Below are 25,110 nucleotides of genomic sequence, written 5' to 3' on the forward strand. Positions count from 1 at the left end.
GAAAATTGAAATAATTTTCAGGAAATTACTTTTTATAAAAATAATTATTTTATTATTATTATTTTATTTAAATATATTAAATGTAACTTACTATGAAAATATGATTTATTACTTAATATCTGAACATCTACCCTCTGCAGTTGATAAAAAGCTTCCAAGTTGCTAATTATATGAGAACAGGCATTTAGCTTCTTTTTGTTATTGTGTTCATCTGTAGGATGTTATTTCTATACCAAATCCTACAGTATGACAGACATCACTAAGAGAATATTTTTTTACCAAGCTGTCTCTTCAGAGCACCCTTAATCTCATTATTCCTGAGACTGTAGATGAGGGGGTTCAACATGGGGATCACCACCATGTAGAACACAGACACTACCTTGTTCTGGTCTGTGGAGTAACTAGACTTAGGCATTGCATAAATGAAGGTAATGGTTCCATAGAACAGAGTGACTGCAGTGAGGTGGGAAGTGCAGGTGGAGAAGGCTTTCTGGCGGCCCTCAGTAGAGCGCATCTTCAGGATGGTGATGAGGATGTAGGTGTAGGAGACAGCTATGACAAACACTGTGACTATAATGACAAAGGCAGAACAAAATGAGGCAGGAACTATGGGGACATTGCCACCTGAACAGGAGAGCTCTATCAAAGGAGCCAAATCACAGAAAAAGTGATTGACTCTATTTGGTCCACAGAAGAGAAGAGGAAAGAAGGAAAGAAGAAAGGAGGAAGCATTAAGAAAGCCACCAATATAAGATCCTACAAGCAACTGGATACAGACTTGTGTGGACATTTTGGTTGAATAGAGCAGTGGGTTGCAGATTGCTATAAAGCGATCATAAGCCATGGTGGCCAGAAGAAAGCACTCAAGTGTCCCAAAAAAAGCACCCGATCCAAGCTGGATGGTACATCCAAGGTAGGAGATTGTGCTTCTCTCCACAAGGAAATTGACAAGCATATTAGGCGTGACAGAAGATGAGTAACCTATGTCAACAGAAGCCAAGTGACTGAGAAAGAAGTACATGGGGTGATGGAGCTGGGAGGAGACTCTGATGAGAAGGATGGTGCTGAGGTTCCCAGACACAGTCACCAGGTAGATGCACAGAATGATTGTGAAGAGGATGACTTTAAGGACTGGGTCATCTGTTAATCCCAATAAAATGAACTCTGTCACTGCAGTGTGGTTCCCATCCTCCAGGAAAGCCATGGGACAGTGTAGCTGCTGATAGAGAGAGACAGTACAGGAAGAGATTTATAAATATGTAGCCCCATTCTCTTTAACTTGTTTTTTTATATATAATTTTATATAATTTATATAATGCTATTACCTGTTTTATATACACATATTATGTATAATACTTATATACAACATTTAATTATATACAATGTACATATAATACTGTATGTAATTTTTGTTATTAAATGTGCTCAAAGGGCCTTAAAGACTAGGGTTTTAAAAGGAATCATAAGTAGAACAAAGTGATTACAGCATCTAAATATAGGTAAAGATTAGAGGAAACAGTAACATTTCTTGAATCCTTACTAAATTATCAGACCAGAAGCCAAGTTTCATATACAGAGACGTTTTAATTTCCAGGAGATAATATTAAATGCTTTTATTTCTTCTACTTTATAGGCAAGGAAACTGAGTTTGAAAATGTTAAATTACTTACATCAGTTTCCACAGGAAGTGGATCGGAATATCAGATTCAGGCAGTCTGAACTCATTTCATTCATTTTGGAATTGTATTGTAAATGAAATCATCATTTCAATCGAGTAAACACTAGTCACAAAGATGCCGAGTAAATGGGAACAGCCGGTTAACTCTTCAGCCTTCTGACGCACCAGCAAGGTGCCTCCTTTGTCTAGCTTACGATGTCTATTTAAACTGAGAAGTCAGATATCTTTCATAGAATAGGGGTCACCTAGGGAGGAACTTAAAGTTATAAATAAAGCCAATGCAGCCATAACTTTCTGAAGTCATTTGAAATATCATACGACTAATATTTCAAGTGTAATTATTAAGCTTTACTCAGTAGCATCAAATCCTTTTCTACTGCAAAGAATTTTTCCTTGAAGTATGCTGGAATTAAATTTGATTTTTAACATGGTATGCAGATGATAAGACTTCCAGCCCATAAAGTTAGGAAGCATCGCTGGAGAAATGGTTCAGTGGTTAAGAATATTGCTGCTTTTGCAGGAGACCTAGGTTTACTTCCTAGCACCTACACTGGACAGCTTACCACTGCCTGTACCTCTAGTTACCTACTTCGGCCTTCTTGGACACCAGGCACTCATACTGTCAAACATACACGCATACCCGCATATACACACAAAATAAAGCATGCTTAGGTTCACTCATCTAGAAGGCAGGTTGAATCTTGAATCTCATTCCTGCCACAGCCTCCTCCCTCTGCCCCACCCTGCCGTAATTTGTCTTTTCCTTTTTTTCTGCCCAAAGTGTCTTTTGTCTGGGATGCTGTAGCATCTATACAGTCAATAAATGAAGCAAATTGTTCTAAAAGAAACTTATCCTTACCGGATCCTAAGACTACTCTTCTGGCCTCTGTAAATTTCAAGTGTTTAAAATTATTCACTACTTTAGCCTCATGGCAGAGTGCTGCTAAAGTAACATAGTTAGAGACCATGTGGTTTTTGGACTTAGAGGTAGTAAACTGGTCATGTTGGTTTGGCCATGGGAACGCTACAATGGAAACTTAATTTACAACAGCTGAAGTTATTTTGTTACCTAACTTCTTGTTATGTCTGTACTATTGCTAAAGGATGGCTTTATGATGGAGATACCATTTGAAGGAATAGTCCTCTTCAAGGGTAAATGCAAATAATATTTATGTATAAAAGCTCAAATCTTACCTGTTGAAAAAAAGAATCCATTTATCTTATGGTTATTATTACATGGATGCTATGCCATCTTTTATAAAGTTTGACTTAGGCCGAGTCTCTGAAGATGTCAGAAATTCAAAAGTGAATTCAAATCCAACAGGGAACAGGGTCACAGCCTCAAGTGAATACTGAATAGTTCAATTCATATCAGCACACCTAAGTTTCAAGGGTTCTGTCCATCCTGAAATGTCTATGTTAAAGTAAGCAATGGTGTATTTTTATTTAATGATTACAGTGAATAAAATACATGCTGTCCTATACCTGAATATTGGTTCTAAGTTTACTTTGTTATTTCAATTTAGTCCACCAGGCTCTGACAATTGTTTGGTTCCAAACCCAGGGTCACACAGATAGCCCTATGGAAAAACAAAGCAAAACCTGTAAATATGAGGATGAGATCTGTATGGAAGAATGATGGCTGGCCAAGGTGTGAAAAAATGGATTATGGGGAGGGAATTTATTATATACATTATGCATGTTAGAAATAGTCAAATAATAAAATTTATTAATTAAAAACAGAAAATTGAAAATATTAAAATGTAACACATCTTCATTTTATAGATAAATGTTTTATGATAAATAAAGGGCATTCCATTTTTTCCTTTTGGTTTTTTGAGAGAGGGTTTCTCTGTGCAATAGTCCTGACTGACTATACTAAAATTCACAGCGGTCTGCTAGCCTCTGCCTCTGAGTGCAGGAATAAAAGACATCCACCAAGGCCACCCAGATCTCTCTCTCTCTCCTTTTCAGAAATATAGGGATGGAAATAACATTTAAAATACACACATAATATTTTCTATAGCCAAAGGTGGAAAATTCTTTTGAATTACATTAAACACTGAAGATAAGCTAATGAATAAAGTACTTTTTATGAATTTTAGATTTCAGAGGAAAAAGGAATAGAGAATAAACGAACTTTATAAACACAGAACATGCCAGGATGAAGAGATGGCCAGCAGTTTAGCCATTTGCTCCTCTTGCAGCAGAATGGAATTCAGTTGCAGCACCCACTTCAGGCAACTCATAGCTGCCTTTAACTCCAGGTACTGTGCTTACTCTTTTGGCCTCTGTAGGAACCCCTCCACACACATGTTATCTTAGTTAGGGTTTCTATTGCTGTGATGAAACACAGGACCAAAAAGCAAGTTGGGGAGGAAGGGTTTATTGGACTTACATTTCCACATTGTAGTCCATCACTGATTGAAGTCAGGATAAGAACTCAAACAGGGCATGAACCTGGAAGCAGGAGCTGATTAGAGACCATGAATGGGTGCTGCTTACTGCCTCCCTCTGCATGGCTTGCTCAGCCTGCTTTCTTATAGAACCTAGGGCCACTAGGTCAAGGGTGGCACCACCCACAAGGGGCTGGGCCCTCCCATCAATCACTAATTAAGAAAATACAGGTTTGCCTATAGCCAGATCTTAAGGAGGCATTTTTATAATTGAGTTTCCCTCCTCTCAATGACTATAGTTTGTGTCAAGTTGTCATAATTCTAGCCAGCACACATGGGACTACACCCAGACACATAAATAAAATTAAAATAAACATTAAAAACAAACAAACAAACAAACAAACAAACCCAGATCATATTGTGGCAGGAACAAGCAAACCAATGGATTCACATGGCAGCTAGAGGGTAACTGTAGTACGTGGTTAGGCAGTCCAGTAAGAAAATCCAAACACGGCACAGGTGATATCTGACTGAGAAGGCAGAGGACCCATTGATGCAAACAGGGGAGAAAAGGCTGCCAGACATAAAAAGCCAATGCAAAGATCCCAGGAACGTCAATTAATTAAAAGTGAGGCTGTGGTAAGCCATGCAGACTCAGGCTAGGGAAAAATGACTGCATTTCACTTTTTAAAAGAAATGGGAAAGTGATAGAACTATATTTCAGCAGTGCAAGATGGTATAATTTATATACGTGTATTATTATGTGTTAATATAAACTGCCTTAGCTTATACTTGCCTTCAAATGTCCCGGATATAGCAACCATGATTGACAGTTATTTACTTTCAGGGCTTGAACTATGTTACTCCACATTTTCCTGGCTTCCAGGGTTGCTGATGAAGGCTCTTGTGCTATTCTGCTGTGTTTGCCTTTGTACTTGAGTTCATGTCTGCTCCTTAGAGCTTTTAATATATATTTTTTCTGTGTATTTTTAACATCATGTTGAGGAGTATGTTGTGGGGAATCTCTGGTCTATTTATGACTATTTGGAGTTCTAAATCCCCCCTGTGCTTAGATGTCAATTTCTCTGTCTAGATTCTGGGAGTATTTTCTGTTATTATTTTATCGAATTGATCCTCTCTCTCTCTCTCTCTCTCTCTCTCTCTCTCTCTCTCTCTCTCTCTCTGTGTCAGCACCTTATAATTCATGGATAATAGGTTCATTGTTTTGACTGTATGCTATAATTCTTGTGATCATGTTAATTTTTCCTTATTGCTGTCTGAAAATAGTATTTTGCCGTCCTGCATTTCTGATACCCTTTCCTCTGCTACACTGAGTTGATTTGTGATGCTTTCTAACAAGTCTTACCTTTGTTTCACTGGCCTTTTCGTTTCCAGTGTTTCTGCTTTTCTTTTTTAATTTCTTAATATTATTTAATAATTTAATTAATATAATTAATATAATTTATAATTATAATATTATATTTATAATTATAATATTATTAATATAATTTAATAATATTAATAATAATATTATTCTTAATAATATTTTTATTGATTCTTTGGTGATTTCACATTATACACCCTGATCATATTCTCTTCTTAGTCCTTCCCTGTCCTCCCCTCACCCTTGTACCCCCAGGAAATAAACAAACAAAGAAAAAATGTCCAACTTGTGTTACCTATTCACTGGGGCCCTGGACAAACTCTCAGTGATTTGCTCCCTAGATGGAGATGAGTCAGTTTCCTCCTGCATCCCTGTTGGAAGTAATTTACTATGGAGGGTGACACCCCAGCATCATATCATAGTTTTAAAGATCTCTTTCATACAGTTTCAAATATAGGCTGTTACTATCTTTTGGGGGGAGGTTGGGTTAGAAGTAGGCATTGCCACTGAAGTCTTCCATGTCCCTTTTTCTCAATTGTGCACCTACCATCATTCATGTCACTTATTTGCTCTTTATGGGCCATGGGAGCATGGATGGTGGGTTTCCACGTGATTTCTGGTGTGAGCACAGACTACAAATAGGGCTCTCAGTTGCAGTAGGGCCAGGTCATGGATAGGCGCTCTAATTCAGCTGGGAACAGGGACATCAATGTGGATTGTAGCTGCAGCATAAACCACAGACAATCACCTGGCATTTGGTGGCCATGGACATCAGCACATACCCAGCCACAATAGACATTTCCCTCTGTGGCAACATGGACATCACCATGGCCTTAGGTGACAGTGCAGGCCACTCAGGTTACGGCCTTTGGCAGCAGCATGACCAGTAAACATTAACATGACTTTAGGCTACAGCAAAGACCACAGACAATCACCATAACACAGGAAATGGCAAACCACTGTAAAGCATGCTATGAAGTTAAAAGTTATTTATGACAAGTGGGGAAATGATAAATGAAGGAGAGAGATGAAGGGGGCTGGGAAAGTTGGGACATAGAGAAGAAGTAGGGTTAAGCAAAGAAAGGGGGAAATGGAAACTTCAATGAAGGAGAAAAGAGCAAGATATAAGTGAAAAGAAAAAGAAAAAAAATTCCCAATAAGGAGAAAAAATTCAGAACTCAGAGAAATGTAAGAATAGAAATAAAAGAAATAAAAAGATGCATTTAAAAGAAAATGAACAAAGTAACGTTAAAATATAACAAAAAGCTGTGGTGGGGTAAGAAAGGAAACAGTGGCAAAAAAAAGAACCTTTAGGAAAAAATATATTACTTGAGAATGTTAAAAACCTACTTTAAAATGACTGTATGAAGGGAAATGGCTCAAAAATATAAACTTTGAAAACAAAATGAAGTATAAATGCTGCTAGAAGTGTGGTATAAAGCAGAAAAGGGAGTAGCAAACATAAGAAGCTCACACTGCTCTGCCAGAGGACTTGTTTCATTCCTGATGCCCAGAGGGCAGACCACAGTAGCCTACAACTAACTGCAACTCCAGGAGATCCAAATAACCATTTCTGGATTCTGCAGGCACCTGAAAATGGGAGTGCCCACATAAATCAAATTAAATTAAAAAAAGAGGAAAATATTGTAAAAGGATACTGTTGTTGGGATTTGTGTTCTAATAAGCCTGTCTAAAAGACATGCAGTCCAGATATTTTATTTATAAGTCAAATGCCTAGATTGGGCAGATTGAGGGCTGTTCTAACACTCCCCAGCTATAAAGCCCCTGTGTCTCCTGGTCACGCAGTTCTAGTCCATGGAGGCTTCCTCCTCTCCACCTATCCTCCTCTCTCTCTTTACCTGCAACTTCCTATTGAACTTCAGTTCCACCTTACTTCCTCGACTGTCAAATCACAGGCTCTAGACTTTTAGCGACCAGTTTAATTGGGGAGAAGGTTCACATGGCATCACTTGAGTAGGTAAGCATCTGCTCATTGGGGAAAACCACATCTCGAGAAACCAGTTTTAGTGTTAGGATACAAGCAACATCAGACTGTCCCACTACAGGATGCAGTGTTTCTGCAGTTTCTTCGTTCTCAAATGCTGGGAAATGTTTGTGAAGTTCCTGGTGGCTGATTCTAGGCTCTTGTCTTTTCTACTGCTTATGAGCTGCAGAGGTTACCTTGAACAGGTGTCTGAGGTCCTACCAAGCTGCCTTCACTTTGGTAATTTCCTTTCTTTGGTACCAGAGACCTCTGCTGGCCACAAACAGATTTGTAGTATATGGACTGAACAGGTTCTCTCACACTCCCAGGTCATAACCCCCCGGGGTGGCTAATATACTAGCTAGGAGTGTCTCCCTCATGTTTTGGGGATTTATAATCCATCACAGCACTGGGATCGGAATATGTGGAGGACCCGTTTTCATGCTTTCAAGTCCTTCTATGTGTTAATTATCCTCATGCATCCCTGAAGCTGTGGGTATTCCAGGGCACTATTGAAACATCAGAGTTGCCAGGCTCCACGGCAATGAGCAGCAGATGTTGATCCACCTTCAAGCTGTAGGCTCAGCGGTCCTGAGCTCTAAGGTAATCCTCAATTGATATCTGCTGTGGGCTTTTGCGGGTTAGACTATCCTTATACATGTTTCTTCCCAATTGAAACCTTCTGCCATCTGTATTCTGCCACCTATATTTTTGGGCTTGTGAGTATCTAACCTTTCTTGTTCTCTTGCAGCTCCCTGACCTTTCCTCACTCTGGGGCTATGGAATTCAAAATTGAGACAGATCTGTGGTTATTCCTCATTCTTAGTCCCTTAGGGTAGCCTACTTTTCAATGATGTGTTCACTCTCAATATGGTACTTAGCCTAACCATCGAGTCACATAGGGTGATGAAATGGGATTTCTATTGTTTGTAAAGCTATCTAATGGAAAAATCACTGTCTTAACCAAACTCATGAATTTGAGGCTGGTGAGGGTGGTGGCCTTGTCTTGAGATCTGGGCTATCTGCTCTGTTCTTCAGGTCTTTTAAATAATAGCACAAACGTTCACTATTATTGAACTGTAGACGCCAATCACTTTCATTCAGTAAATAAAAATTTACACTGGCACTGTGCCAGAACTTATTCTGAATATGTTACATATATCAACTCATCTCTTTGTTACAATACCATGAAATGGATGTATTACTAATATTAACTTGCAAACAAATAACCTGTGGCCAAAAGGGAGAAAGTAACCAATACAGTAGGGGTCCAGAATGGCATCTTTTTATTCTATTTTATATTATTTTAATTAATTTTAACAATAACACAACCTCAATTTGCAACATAAATAAACAGATAAATAAATGCTAGAAGTATCACAGATGGCAAGAAAGGAACTTGGCAGGCCATTATTATAATGGATCTCAAGTTTCCACCTAATTGGTTTAGAAGTGCTTAAAAATGAGAATTAGAATTCTATTCTAATTCTAATTCTAAGAATGAGAATTAGAGTTGTAGTTTAGTATGTATAAAGCCATAAGTTGCAAAACAATATGTATGATTTTTTTTAAAGCTTAAGAAAGCAGGCAAAGAGGGTATAGTAGGTTTGAAATATGATACTATTAAGGGAAAACTTTACAGTTCATTTTGAAATAAAGAGTAGATCCTAAGAATATATTATGACTGTTGCCTTCTTTGGACTGTAGATGAACAACTTCAACATGGGCTTCAACTGTATGAGGGTGGACATTATTTAGTTCTGGCCAGAGGAGTAGATGGACTTGAATTGTAAACAAATGTGATGGACCCATAGACCAGAGAGACTGCAGTGAATGGAAGGTGCAGGTGGAGAAAGCCTTGGACCAGTCACATACTCAGGCTGTTGATGAGGATATAGATGAAGACACAGCCAACAATCAACTCAATGGACCTAGAAGAGATGAAGGGGATAACCACTATGAAAGATGTCTGAGCAGGGAAGATTCAGCAAAGGAAAAAGATCACAGAAAAAGTGATCTATTTCTTTCAGAGTGTAGATGACAGATCCCCAAATCAACTAATATAATTTCAAATGTTCACACATCCTCCAATGCAGGGAGATAAGGAGCTTAAATTAGATGATGAAGATTTTAGGACACATGTGGATTTAGAAGAGCAGGGCCAAGCAGATTGCCACATAGTTATCATAGGTCATGACAGCTAGAAGGTAGAGAAACATTGCTTTGAGTAAATTGTACAACTTTATAAAAGTAGTGAGGCTTCAAAATATGATAAAAGTTCCATGGAAAGTATTTATTTTATTTTATTTTTTTTATTAACTTGAGTATTTCTTATTTACATTTCAATGTTATTCCCTTTCCGGTTTCGGGCAAACATCCCCTAATCCCTCCCTCCCCTTCTTTATGGGTGTTTCCTCCCCACCCTCCCCCCATTGCCACCCTGCCCCCAACAATCACGTTCCCTGTGGGTCCAGTCTTAGCAGGATCAAGGGGTTCCCCTTCCACTGGTGATCTTACTAGGATATTCATTGCTACCTATGAGGTCAGAGTCCAGGCTCAGTCCATGTATAGTCTTTAGGTAGTGACTTAGTCCCTGGAAGCTCTGGTTGCTTGGCATTGTTGTTCATAAGGGGTCTCGAGCCCCTTCAAGCTCTTCCAGTTCTTTCTCTGATTCCTTCAACAGGGGTCCCATTCTCAGTTCAGTGCTTTGCTGCTGGCATTCGCCTCTGTATTTGCTGTATTCTGGCTGTGTCTCTCAGGAGAGATCTACATCCGGCTCCTGTCTGCCTGCACTTCTTTGCTTCATCCATCTTGTCTAATTGGGTGGCTGTGTATGTATGGGCCACATGTGGGGCAGGCTCTGAATGGGTGTTCCTTCTGTCTCTGTTTTAATCTTTGCTTCTCTATTCCCTGCCAAGGGTATTCTTGTTCCCCCTTTTAAAGAAGGAGTGAAGCATTCACATTTTGATCATCCGTCTTGAGTTTCATGTGTTCTAGGCATCTAGGGTAATTCAAGCATTTGGGCTAATAGCCACTTATCAATGAGTGCATACCATGTGTGTTTTTCTGTGATTGGGTTACCTCACTCAGGAAGATATTTTCCAGTTCCAGCCATTTGTCTATGAATTTCATAAAGGCATTGTTTTTGATAGCTGAGTAATATTCCATTGTGTAGATGTACCACATTTTCTGTATCCATTCCTCTGTTGAAGGGCATCTGGGTTCTTTCCACTTCTGGCTATTATAAATAAGGCTGCTATGAACATAGTGGAGCACGTGTCTTTTTTATATGTTGGGGCATCTTGTGGGTATATGCCCAAGAGAGGTATAGCTGGATCCTCAGGCAGTTCAATGTCCAATTTTCTGAGGAACCTCCAGACTGATTTCCAGAATGGCTTTACCAGTCTGCAATCCCACCAACAATGGAGGAGTGTTTCTCTTTCTCCACATCCTCGCCAGCATTTGTTGTCACCTGAGTTTTTGATCTTAGCCATTCTCACTGGTGTGAGGTGAAATCTCAGGGTTGTTTAGATTTGTATTTCCCTTATGACTAAAGATGTTGAACATTTCTTTAGGTGTCTCTCAGCCATTCGGCATTCCTTAGCTGTGAATTCTTTGTTTAGTTCTGAACCCCATTTTTTTAATAGGGTTATTTGTCTCCCTGCGGTCTAACTTCTTGAGTTCTTTGTATATTTTAGATATAAGGCCTCTATCTGTTGTAGGATTGGTAAAGATCTTTTCCCAAGCTGTTGGTTGCTGTTTGGTCCTAACCACAGTGTCCTTTGCCTTACAGAAGCTTTGCAGTTTTATGAGATCCCATTTGTCGATTCTTGATCTTAGAGCATAAGCCATTGGTGTTTTGTTCAGGAAATTTTTCCCAGTGCCCATGTGTTCGAGATGCTGCCCTAGTTTTTCTTCTATTAGTTTGAGTGTATCTGGTTTGATGTGGAGGTCCTTGATCCACTTGGACTTAAGCTTTGTACAGGGTGATAAGCATGGATCAATTTGCATTCTTCTACATGTTGACCTCCAGTTGAACCAGCACCATTTGCTGAAAATTCTATCTTTTATCCATTGAATGGTTTTGGCTCCTTTGTCCAAAATCAAGTGCCCATAGGTGTGTGGGTTCATTTCTGGGTCTTCAATTCTGTTCCATTGGTCTATCTGCCTGTGTCTGTACCAATACCATGCAGTTTTTTTTATCACTATTGCTCTGTAATAGTGCCTGAGTTCAGGGATAGTGATTCCCCCTGAAGTCCTTTTATTGTTGAGCATAGTTTTAGCTATCCTGGGATTTTTGTTATTCCAGATAAATTTGCAAGTTGTTCTGTCTAACTCTTTGAAGAATTAGATTGGTATTTTGATGGAGGTTGCATTGAATCTGTAGATCGCTTTTGGTAAAATGGCCAATTTTACTATATTAATCCTGCCAATCCATGAGCATGGGAGATCTTTCCATCTTCTGAGGTCTTCTTCAATTTCTTTCTTCAGAGTCTTGAAGTTCTTATCATACAGATCTTTTACTTGCTTGGTTAAAGTCACACCGAGGTATTTTATATTATTTGGGACTATTATGAAGGGTGTTGTTTCCCTAATTTCTTTCTCGGTTTGTTTCTCTTTTGTGTAGAGGAAGGCTACTGATTTATTTGAGTTAATTTTATACCCAGCCACTTTGCTGAAGGTGTTTATCAGGTTTCGTAGTTCTCTGGTGGAACTTTTGGGATCACTTAAATATACTATCATATCATCTGCAAATAGTGATATTTTGACTTCTTCTTTTCCAATCTGTATCCCCTCGATCTCCTTTTGTTGTCTGATTGCTCTGGCAAGAACTTCAAGAAGTATATTGAATAAGAAGGGAGAGAGTGGGCAGCCTTGTCTAGTCCCTGATTTTAGTGGGATTGCTTCAAGTTTCTCTCCATTTGCTTTAATGTTAGCTACTGGTTTGCTGTATATGGCTTTTACTATGGTAAGGTATGGGCCTTGAAATCCTATTCTTTCCAGGATTTTTATCATGAAGGACTGTTGAATTTTGTCAAATGCTTTCTCAGCGTCTAATGAAATGATCATGTGGTTTTGTTCTTTCAGTTTGTTTATATAATGGATCACGTTGATGGTTTTCCGTATATTATAACATCCCTGTATGCCTGGGATGAAGCTTACTTGATCATGGTGGATGATTGTTTTGATGTGCTCTTGGATTTGGTTTGCCAGAATTTTATTGAGTATTTTTGTGTCGATATTCATAAGGGAAATTGGTCTGAAGTTCTCTTTCTTTGTTGGGTCTTTGTGTGGTTTAGGTATAAGAGTAATTGTGGCTTTGTAGAAGGATTCCTTAGCACTCTGTGTGTTTCAATTTTGTGGAATAGTTTGGATAGTATTGGTATGAGGTCTTCTATGAAGGTCTGATAGAATTCTGCACTGAACTCATCTGGACCTGGGCTCTTTTTGGTTGGGAGACCTTTAATGACTGCTTCTATTTCGTTAGGAGTTATGGGGTTGTTTAATGGTTTATCTGTTCCTGATTTAACTTCAGTACCTGGTATATGTCTAGGAAATTGTCCATTTCCTGCAGATTTTCAAGTTTTGTTGAATATATGCTTTTGTATTGGGATCTGATAATTTTTTGAAATTCCTCTGATTATGTAGTTATGTCTCCCTTTCATTTCTGATTTTGTTAATTTGGACACACTCTGTGTCCACTTGTTAGACTGGCTAAGGGTTTATCTATCTTGTTGATTTTCTCAAAGAACCAACTTTTGGTTCTGTTGATTCTTTCTATGGTCCTTTTTGTTTCTACTTGGTTGATTTCTGTTCTGAGTTTGATTATTTCCTGCCTTCTATTCCTCCTGGGTGTATTTGCTTCTTTTTGTTCTAGAGTTCTTAGGTGTGCTGTCAAGCTGCTGACATATGCTCTCTCCTGTTTCTTTCTGCAGGCACTCAGAGCTATGAGTTTTCCTTTTAACATAGCTTTCATTGTGTCCCATAAGTTTGGGTATGTTGTACCTTCATTTTCATTACATTCTAAGAAGTCTTTAATTTCTTTCTTTATTTCTTCCTTGACCAGGTTATCATTGAGTAGAGCATTGTTCAACTTCCATTTATATGTGGACATTCTTCCCTTATTGTTATTGAAGACCAGCTTTAGCCCATGGTGGTAGGATAGGACTCATGGGATTATTTCTATCTGTCTGTATCTGTTGAAGCCTGTTTTATGACCAATTATATTGTCAATTTTGGAGAAAGTACCATGAGGTGGTGAGAAGAAAGTATATCCTTTGTTTTAGGATAGAGTGTTCTATAAATATCTGTTAAGTCCATTTGGTTCATGACTTCTCTTAACCTGTCTATGTCTTTGTTTAATTTCTGTTTCCATGACCTGTCCAGTGATGAGAATGGGGTGTTGAAATCTCCTACTATTATTGTGTGAGGTGCAATATGTGCTTTGAGGTTTAGTAAGGTTTCTTTTCTGTCTGTAGATGCCCTTGTATTTGGGGCATAAATATTTAGGATTGTGATTTCATCTTGGTAGATTTTTCCTTTGATGAATATTAAGTGTCCTTCCTTATCTTTTTTGATGACTTTTAGTTGAAAATCGATTTTATTCGATATTAGAATGGCTACTCCAGCTTGTTTCTTCAGACCATTTGCTTGGAAAGTTGTTTTCCAGTCTTTCACTCTGAGGTAGTGTCTGTCTTTGTCTCTGATATGTGTTTCCTGTAGGCAGCAGAATGCAGGGTCTTCCTTGCATATCCAGTTTGTTAATCTATTTCTTTTAATTGGGGCATTGAGACAATTGATGTTGAGAGATATTAAGGAATAGTGATTATTGCTTCCTGTTATAATCATATTTGGTTGTGAGATTATGTTTGTGTTCTTTTCTTCTCTCAAGATGATTAGTTTCTTGCTATTTCTAGGGTGTAGCTTGCCTCCTTATGTTGGGCTTTACCATTTATTATCCTTTGTAGCGGTGGATTTGTAGAAAAATATCGTGGAAATTTTGTTTTGTCATGGAATATCTTGGTTTCTCCATCTATGTTAATTGAGAGTTTTGCAGGATACAGTAACCTGGGCTGGCATTTGTGTTCTCTTAGGGTCTGTATGACATCTGTCCAGGACCTTCTGTCTTTCATATTCTCTGGTGAGAAGTCTGGTGTGATTCTGACCTTTATATGTTACTTGACCCTTACTGCTTTTAATATTCTTTCTTTGTTTTGCGCATTTGGTGTTTTGACTATTATGTGACAGGAGGAGTTTCTTTTCTGGTCCAATCTATTTGGAGTTCTGTAGGCTTCTTGTATGTTTATGGGCACCTCTTTCTTTAGGTTAGGGGAGTTTTCTTCTATGATTTTATTGAAGATATTTACTGGTCCTTTGAGCTCGGAGTCTCCACTCTCTTCTATACCTATTATCCTTAGGTTTGATCTTCTCATTGAGTCCTGGATTTCCTGTATGTTTTGGACCAGTAGCTTTTTCCGCTTTACGTTATCTTTGACCATTGTGTCGATGATTTCTATGGAATCTTCTGCTCCTGACATTCTCTCTTCTATCTCTTGTATTCTGTTGTTAATGCTTGTATCTATGGCTCCTTGTCTCTTTCTTTGGTTTTCTATATCCAGGGTTGTTTCCTTGTGTTCTTTCTTCATTGCTTCTATTTCCATTTTTAAATCCTTCAACTTTTTTATTATGTTTTCCTGGAGTTCTTTCAGGGATTTTTGTGATTCCTCTCTCTAGACTTCTACTTCTTTATTTATGTTTTCCTGTGTTTCTCTAAGGGAGTTCTTCATGTCTTTGTTGAAGTCCTCCAGTAACATGATAAAATGTGAATTTAAATCTAGATCTTGCTTTTCTGGCGTGTTTGAATATTCAGTGTTTGCTTTGGTTGGAGAATTGGGCTCCGATGATGCCATGTAGTCTTGGTTTCTGTTGCTTGGCTTCCTGCGCTTGCCCCACGCCATCAGGTTGTCTCTGGTGTTACCTTGTTCTGCTATTTCTGACAGTGGCTAGACTTTCCTATAGGCCTGTGTGTCAGGAGTGCTGTAGACCTGTTCTCCTGTTTTCTTTCAGCCAGATGGGACAGAGTGTTCTGCTTTCGGGCATGTAGTCTTTCCTGCTTACTGGCCTTCAGCTGTTCCTGTGGGTCTGTGTCTTGAGTTCACCAGTCAGGTCGCTTGGAGCACAAACGTTGGTCTTACCTGTGGTTCCATGGCTCACGTTTGCTCGTGCGGTGTTGCTTTTGAGCTCTCTGTGAGGGTGGCAACCAGGAGGGCCTGTGCAGCCTTTTCTCTGGGTCCCCATGCACCGGGGTCCTAGATGCCATTAGGTGTTTTCCTCTGGAATCAGAAATGTGGGCAGAGTGTAGTCTCTTCTGGCTTCCCAGGCATGTCTGCCCCTCTGAAAGTTTAGCTCACTCTCCTATGGGATTTGTGTGCAGAGAACTGTTGACTGAGTCCCTTCAGGTCAGGGCGGTTTCTGGAGTGCAGGGGACCTGCAGCTACAGTGCCCCTATCTTCCAGTTCCCAGAGACCCTACACAGTTTCCTCTTGGGCAAGGGATGTGGGCAAGGGTGGGCAGTATTGGTGGTCTCTCCCGCTCTGCAGCCTCAGGAGTGCCCACCTGTCCCGATGGTGAGCTCTCTCTCCTAAGGGGTTTGGGAGCCATGAACTGTGGGCCAGGATCAGCGAGGTTGGGGCTCCAGCTAAAAACTGGAAGTGTCCAGTCCCAGAGGAATTTTGTCTCTGTGTGTCCTGAGTCCACCAGGCAGGTCACTTGGAGCAGAAAAGTTGGTTTTACCTGTGGTCCTGGGGCTCAAGTTGCTCATGGGTGCTGCTTTTGAGCTCTCCGTGGGGGAGGCAACCAGGAGGGCCTGCACCGCCTTTTGCAGCAGTCCCTGTGCACCAGGGTCCCAGATGGCGTTAGGTCTTTTCCTCTGGAGTCAGAAATGTGGGCAGAGTGTAGTCTCTTCTGGCTTCCCAGGTGTGTTTGCCCCTCTGAAGGTTTAGCTCTCCCTCCCTTTGGGTGCAGAGAACTGTTGACTGGGTCCCTTCAGGTCCGGGTGGTGTGTGGAGCATACCAAGATGGTAATTTTTAAGGTATCTATCTATCTATCTATCTATCTATCTATTACTTTAAAAAGCCTAAAATCACAGGTTCTAGTAATTATTCCCAGAGGGGAGAAAAAGTACACTAATCTCAAAATGTAATGTTCATTTAATTTGAACCCTATCAGAAATGTGAAAAATTACATATTTTATTATGTGACTCTAGACATTGATTGATTACAGATATAAATAACACATGGAATGTATGTAAATAGAAAGTAAAACTAATGCAGATGGAGAGGCAGCTCAATAAGTACAGTGCTTGTCTTACAAACATCTGAATAGGCTTACCAGAGCCCATATAAATTTAGACAGGATAGTGCATGTTTGTAATTACAGAGGGAAATATAGACAGAAGGACTCAATGGTCAACCACGCTAGACTAGCTTGCAAGTTTTAGGCCACTGAGAAACAAGTGTGTCAAAAAAAATCAAGATGGATTATGTTCTAAGAAATGATAGTAACAATTGTTCTCTGGCTTCCAGGTATATGTGCACAAATTTGTATTTTACCTACATATATATGTGCTTTTGTATACATAAGGACAACACATACATATGAGGTAAATGGGCATTACACAATACATAATAAATGTATCATACATTTGTCACATATATTTTCTAAATAATTGCTTAGTTAATTTCAGGATTCATGCTGAATTTTATTCAAAATGAGGAATGTGTTCTTGCGATTAATTTCCTCATGGCCTCTTTCACTTCCTTGTTCCTCAGACTGTAGATCAAGGGATTCAGCATGGGGATCACCACTGTGTAAAACACAGATACCACTTTAATTTGATCAGGTGAGTGGCTTGACTTTGGTATGACATAAACAAATGTAACTGTCCCATAAAACAGGGTGACTGCAGTGAGGTGGGAGGTGCAGGTGGAGAAGGCCTTGTGCTTGCCCTCAGTAGAGTGCATCCTGAGGATGGAGCGAAGGATGTAGACATATGAAATAATGATTATGAACAGAGTGATGACGATGATGGAGCCTGCTGAGATGGCAGGAGACATTTCAGCAATGTAAACATGGGTACAGGAAAGCTCCACCAGTGGTGGGAGGTCACAGAAGAAATGGTTGATTTTATTTGGTCCACAGAAAGTCAGGCTCAACAAACAGCTGGTACATGATGAAGAATTGACACATCCGCCCACATAGGAAATAACCAGTAAGATGAAGCAGACCCTGGGAGACATGAGAGTGGAGTAGTGCAGGGGTGAGCAGATGGCCACATAGCGATCATAGGCCATGGCGGCCAGCAGGAAACCCTCAGCAGTCCCAAAGACCACATCAGAGCCAAGCTGGACTATGCAGCCAGTCACAGGGATGACAGTTCTCTCTCTCAGGAAACTCACAATCATGACAGGTGTGACTGAGCTGGAGTACCCAATGTCCACAAAGGCCAAGTGGCTGAGGAAGAGGTACATTGGGGTGTGAAGCTGAGGGCTTCTTCTGATCAATAGGATTATGCAGATATTGCCTAATACGGTGGTGAGGTAGACACCCAGGAACAACACAAAGAAGATACAACAAAGGGTGGGGTCCTCAGTTAGCCCCAAAATAATGAATTCTGTTACCATTGTGTGGTTTCCAGGCTTCATCTTTTTTGAATTCCTAATAAAAACCAGTGGCTATCAGAATACATTCAAAGACCTCATGATTGATATAAATCATTCTACATTTTACCCATGAAAGAGAAATCTGAATCTCTTTGTTTTTACTTTTAATTTTTAATTGGTTATTTTATTTATTTACATTTCAAATGTTATTCCCCTTCCCATTTTCCCTACTGCAAACCCCCTATCCATCCCTCTTCCCACACCCCCACCCCCACTTCTATGACAGAGCTTTTCTACCCCATCCTCCCATTCTGCCCCACTGCCCCAGCATTCCCCTTTGTTGGAGCATCGACTCTCAATAGGACCAAGTGCCTCCCTTCCCATTGATGTCAGACAATGCCATCCTCTGCTACATAAGCAGGTGGAACCATGGGTCCCTCCATGTGCACTTTTTGGTTGAGGGTTTAGTCCCTGGGTGACTCTCTCTTTGATCTTATGCTTATTTTTCCCCAAAATTTCCACAAACCAAGTTACATCATGAGTAATTTCATAATATTAATTATCATTTATTTTAAGCCTACAGATACAAACTGAGTAGTGACTTAGATCAGGACACAGGACTCACTCACAGATGTGGCATTTGATCAGGTCAGGAGGTGTTAATACATAGAACAGTGATGTTTTGAGGCCCCAAATGGTATGCTGATCTTTACAGTTTCTGATTGAACTCCACTTCTCATTCCCATTGGAACCTGCCCTTCCTAGTCTTCCTGTAATCATGTGCCACTGTGGGTTGTGCATGCCACTCTGTTGTGAAAGTGAATTGTGTTTTCTCAGGATCAAACTACAGTACTACTGGGCAACTGTCTTCTGCTTTCCAAAGTGACACCTTTTACGTGATATATCTACAATCTAGCAGGACTTCATATTAGCCCAGACTTCAATTGTGAGAACAGTGAATATATTGTACATGCACTTGAAGTGAGACAGAGCTGTGCTGCGATATCTGACACTAAATTTCCAATGCTAATTTATTGGGGGCAACTTAGTACCACCTGGTTAGTACAATTACAATTAGTATAAATGGAAATTTCAAATGAGGATTAAGCCTGAGAAAAGCATGACAGATAATCTATTTGAGGTCATTATTTGTACTTTAAGAACTGTGCAGAATGAGCAAAAGAGTGCAATCCATAATAATACACTATGATATCTTATGAAATAAGTTACCAATATAGCAGATGCTTATGTTAGCCACATGGGGCATCAGATTGTTTCATCTGAAAGGACTATCAAGAAATCAGTTACTTTAATAAAAACTGAATGAGTAGCTTATTCAGGAGAATAAACAGAACACTAAAATGAAGATAGACTATTATTAGGAAAATAGTGTTAACAAGAAATATCCTAGTATATTTTCTATGAATTCTTGAATTGCCAACTGAGGTAATAAAAATGTAAGATGCATTCATTATATGTAATCATAAGTAACTGCAAATTAAATCTCATGGGTGATATCAGTGCACAGTCTACTTTGGATTTTAAATTAGCCCAGTCATTTTGAAGAACGGTATAGAGATTCCCAATGCACTAATGGTAGAATTTCCATATGATGTAGTGACTATACTTCTGGGAATGTATTCACAGAAATTGTTATGTTGGAGCTATGTATGTTCTTCTGTCTCTCTTTTACCGATACACACTGTAGCCAACATATGAAAGTAATATATATGTCCATTCATACATGAATCCACTTCTAAGAGCCTGAGTTTCTACCACTTGGATTTAAACAGTGCTTATGAGTTAGCTAAAATCACAAATAATAACATGACACCTAATGTCTTATTGCAATACCTAGATCAGTACATCACTCAACCTCATCACAGAACTTCTTCTTGTGGCAGATGGTAATTACCACAGAGACCCACAACTGGACAACATGCAGAGAATAAAAGGCTGCAGAGTTCTTAGCCCTAAATGGGACATCTATTCTCTCAAGGGTTCTAAGTATTAGAGGGGATAGATTATGAACCAGAGGCAGTGAATAACTTCGAGGAAGCAGTGTTTTTCAGACACAACTAGTCAGATGCACATATGAACTTACAGTGATTGTGACAGCATGTACAAGACCTGTATGAGCTCAAGCCAGACAAAAACCCAGCATGGGGGAAGGCAGGTGGGCACAAAGTTCCATCAGTAGCTGAGCAGCTCTTGGCATTTGATTACTTCTGGGAGAGTGGAAGTCTGTTTTCTTCAGCGGAGTGACACTTAGAATATAGATCACACTCTAGCACTAACCGGTGAGAGTAGATTTAGGAAAAAGAAGAGAGAGGAGGCAGAGATAGAGAGCTAGAGAGAGCCAGACAAAGACAAAGACAGGCACACATAGAGGGGCAGAGACAGAGATAGAGAGACAGAGAGATAGACAAAGACAAAGACAGACACACACATGCACACACAGACACACAGACACACAGACACACACACAGACACACAGACACACAGACACACAGACACACAGACACACACACACACACACACACACACAGAGAGAGAGAGAGAGAGAGAGAGAGAGAGAGAGAGAGAGAGAGAGAGAGAGAGAGAGAGAATATGAGTTGGTTGAGTTGAGTATGGAGGAGGAGGTGGGGGATGGTTTCATTCTCTTCATTATTAGCAGAAAGTATTAGAACTGCAAATATCTAGTTGGTTTTGTAATTCGATTTGGATAATTGTAGTTAGCATGGGCTAGGCTGTGACCATCTGTGAAAAGTTAGAAGGGAATGAATGCGATGAAAAGTATTGTATGAAGCTCTCAAGAAATATATAAGACATAACTCAATAAAAGAAGTAGAGGTGATGTTCTTCTGGCCTAAGACTGACTAGTTCAGAAGAAGCCTGAGGCCTCCACTTGGGACATTTATGTATCAATATAAAAGAAAGATTGAATGTTACCTGCTTGACAAATATTGCAGCAAGAACAGGCTCCAGGAATCATCTTCCTATAGTAGGGCTTTCTTATGCGGGACTTGGGACTATTTGTGATGTTAGACAATAAATATCTTACCACTAGACATGCTCATCTATATTAGCACATAACTGAAATTCCAGTGGGAGAAAATCCAATGAGACAAGAAAATTGAGTGTGTCCGTTTTCATGTAAACTTCGCTGGCTGAGATAGTTCTTAAAATCTCAAGGGTTTCATTATCTTCATTATTAACAGAAAGTATTAGAACTGCAAATGTCTAGTTGGTTTTCTAATTTTATTTGGATAATTGTAATTAGCATGTGCTAGGTTGTGATCATCTGTGATATCAGAAGCAGGTTCTTGTGTAAGCAACGGTGCAGAGGGTACCTGGAAGAGAATGGGGGACAAGAGACGCGAACAAGGACGCCAAGACAAGAATCTGATCAAGGCGACAATTTTATTTTTCCCCAAGGCTGAATTTATACCATAACATGGGCAACAGAGGGAGAGGGGAAGTAAGAAACATTTATGCAGGCCAAGGACACAGTATTCATGTGGTCAGGGAATCAGCTGATGTTGACAGGATGTCAGAAAGTCACAGGTTTGTCATATTATTAGTCAGCAGGAGAACTTTATCATATTATTATTTTTCTTGACCACCAGATTTGTATTAGTCTTCTGCAGCTGGTTGGAGATTTTCCATGAACCTAGTCATACTTAATTCTAACATCAACAATGGAGGGCTTCAAGGGCATCCCTCCCAACATGCTTGGAACTACTGCCCTGAGCTTCATTGTGTCTTTAGTAGTCACAATTTAGGGTGCTACAGGAAGAGATGTAATATTTGTTTTTTGTGTAAATGAACTACATTTTTTCATTTTACTGGTTATTTTATTTATTTACAATTCCAATGTTATCCCCCTTCCCAGTTAAACCCCCTATCCCCTCCCTCATTCCCCTATTTCTATGAGGGTGCTCCCCATCCCCACATCACCTCCCACCTCAGCGCTCTAGCATTCTTCTATGTTGGGGCATCAAGTCTCCATAGAACCAAGGGACACCCCTCCCATTGATGCCAGACAAGGTAATCCTCAGCTACATACACAGCTGGAGCCATGGGTCCCTCCATGTGTACTCTTTGGTTGGTGGTTTAGTCCCTGGGAACTTGGGAAAATGGGTCTGGTTAGTTGATATTGTTCTTTCTGTGGATTTGCTAAGCCCTTCAGCTCCTTCAGTCCTTCCCTTAACTCCTCCATTGGGATCCCATAATTATCTGACGGTTGCCTGTGTCATCTGCATTAGTGACCTTTAATTCAGTATTGATGTTTTTACCCTGAACAGTGGACTCCTAAGTTAGACAGAAAGTGTAGTTATTAAAGATAATTAGTTTCAAAGCCAACATTACGTGTAAGCTAATGTTCCCTTTTAGGGTGAACCAAAAATCCCTTCTTTGTAAATTCCATGTGATATTCTATTTGTATTGTTCTTAAAATTTTAATTATGAATGTTATTGAGATAATTCCATGAGTGTATAAGTATCCTTCAGGCTTTGAACTAACTCATATAAATTTTTTAAATAGCTATTTATTCAACTATACTATTCCAAATGCTTCATTGTTTCACTGTTTCTTTTTAAATGCAGACATAGAAATAGAAATAGGGTCACAATGTTTGCATAGCATAAATTCTAAACAAATATCTCTTCAAACAAAGCCAGCATTATTTGCTCTAAAATTTATATTGCTATTGGATACAAATTCTTGTTTTTAATCACCTTTTAAACTTTTTATAGTTAATATTTAAAGTAATGTACTTTGTTCAGTATTTTCATAATATGCACCATTACACTTTGCTCAAATTTATCCCACACCTCTACTGTCCACCCCCAACATCCTTTGACCTCCCTCCTTCCTTGGTGGTTTCTACTGCACCAAATAATGCCTTCTGCTTTCCTGTCATATGTATTTTCTTACCTTCTGGCTATTACACATAAAGTTGTTAGAAACATAGTTGAGCAAGTGCCCTAGAGGAAGTTAAACAAATTTTCAAATGCTTATTGACTGTTTGCTATTTCTTTGAGATAAGTTTATTTAGCTCCCTAGATTCTTCATTGATTTAATAATTATTTTTGTATTGAAAATTTACAGTTCTTTATATTCTAGATAACAATTCACTCTCTAAAAAGGTCTATTACCTTGATCTTTTCATCTTAAGATATTTTCTTCTTCCTCCAGAACACATTGTTAGAGTCATCACAACACACACACACACACACACACACACACACACACACACACACACACACACGAGGGAGGAGGAGGGAGGGAATTTTAAATATATGTTTTATATATGATTAAGAATGGGATGTTTATCTGTAGGAATCTAGCTTTCCTTTTCTTGATGTTCATTTCGTGTAGATGTCACGATTTCTTAATGGCTGAATGAAGTACCATTGCACCAATTTTTCTTTGTCATGTTCAACTACTGATGTATATTTAGGCTAACTCTGTTTCCTCATTATTGAGATTAGTGTAGCATTGAACATGGATATGCAAGTGCCTTTTCAGTATATTGATATAAATGCTTTTGGTGTATACCCAAGGGTGGTATAGGAAGGTCATATCATAACTGTAGTTTTTAATCAAGTCTTTATTTATTTACATGGTGGCTGTACAAAATAAGATCCCCACTAGCAGATTATGTGTTCTTTTCCCACATCTTAATCAGTATTTGCTGTCTTTGCTTTCTTTAGCGATAGCTACCCTACCTAATTCTGCCGAGATTGAATTTCAAAAAGCAGTTTTGATTTGCATTTTTAAAAAATATTCATCACTTTAGACACTAACATCCCAGTTCCCCTCTCATAGCTCCTCCTTCACTACTCCTTCCTCTTTGCTTCTAAGAAGGTTGAGTTCCTTCCTGGAACTTTAGGTGCTAGGACTAGGGAATCCTCTCTCACTGAGGCCAGACCAGGTGGTCCAGTTAGGGAAATGGGATCCACAGGCAGGCAATAAATTCTGGGACAGTCTCCACTTCAGTTTTTGGGGCACCAGTATGAGGAGCAATTTGCACATCTGCTACATATGAGTTGGAGGCTTAGGACCAGTCCATACTCACTCATTGGTGGGTGGATCAATCTCTGGGAGTCTGTTGGTCTTCCTATGGAGTCTCTATCCTCTTTGGGTCCCTCAATCCTTCCCCCAATTCTTCCATAAGACTCCATCTAATATTTGACTGTGGGTCTCTGCATCTGTTTCAGTCAGCTGATGGATGGAGTCTCTCAGAGACAACTATGCTAGGATCCTGTCTGCAAGAATAGCAGAATATCATTAATAGTGTCAGATATTGGTTCTTACCCATTGGATGGGTCTCAATTTGACCAGTCACTGGTTGGCCATTCCTTCTATCTCTGATCTTATTTTTATCCCTGAATATCTTGTAGGAAGGTCCCTTTTTAAAAATTTTTTATTAGATATATTTCTTTACTTACATTTCAAATGTTATTCCCCTTCTCGGTTTCCTGTTCATAAGTCCCCATCCCCTTCCCTCCCCCTCCCCCACACAGGTATTCCCCACATACATCCCCCTTACTGTCCCCCCCTTCATATTCCCCTGCACTGGAGGTCCAACTTTAGCAGGACCAAGGGCTTCCCCTTCCACTAGTGTCCCAATAAGGGTATTCTCTGCTACATATGCAGTTGGAGCCCTGGGTCAGTCCATGTATAGTCTTTGGTAGTGGTTTTGTCCCTGGAAGCTCTGGTTGGTTGGCATTATTGTTTTTATGGAGTTGCAAGCTCCTTCAACTCTTTCAATACTTCCTCTAATTTTCCCCAAGGGGGTCCTGTTCTCAATTCAGTGGTTTGCTGCTAGCATAGACCTCTGTATTGGACATGCTCTGGATGTGTCTCTCAGGAGAGATCTATATTCGGTTCCTGTCAGCATGCACTTCTTAGCTTCATCTGTCTTATCTAGTTTTGGTGGCTGTATATATATGGACCACATGTAGGGCAGGCTCTGAATGGCCATTCCTTCAGTCTCT

General features: G+C 39.5%; 2 protein-coding genes across 2 annotated transcripts; both read right to left on the bottom strand.

Moving 5' to 3' along the window:
* Positions 1-259: 259 nt before the first annotated feature.
* LOC116894180 (olfactory receptor 469) lies at positions 260-1,204 on the bottom strand. Its single transcript, XM_032895897.1, has one exon. The coding sequence runs from the start codon at positions 1,202-1,204 to the stop codon at positions 260-262; it is 945 nt and encodes a 314-aa protein (XP_032751788.1).
* A 16,004-nt stretch (positions 1,205-17,208) lies between these two features.
* On the bottom strand, positions 17,209-18,150 carry LOC116894181 (olfactory receptor 481-like). The gene has a single exon (XM_032895898.1). The coding sequence runs from the start codon at positions 18,145-18,147 to the stop codon at positions 17,209-17,211; it is 939 nt and encodes a 312-aa protein (XP_032751789.1). The 5' UTR covers positions 18,148-18,150.
* Positions 18,151-25,110: the final 6,960 nt, after the last annotated feature.

The sequence above is a fragment of the Rattus rattus genome, chromosome 2 (assembly GCF_011064425.1).
Source record: "Rattus rattus isolate New Zealand chromosome 2, Rrattus_CSIRO_v1, whole genome shotgun sequence".
NCBI lineage: Eukaryota > Metazoa > Chordata > Mammalia > Rodentia > Muridae > Rattus > Rattus rattus.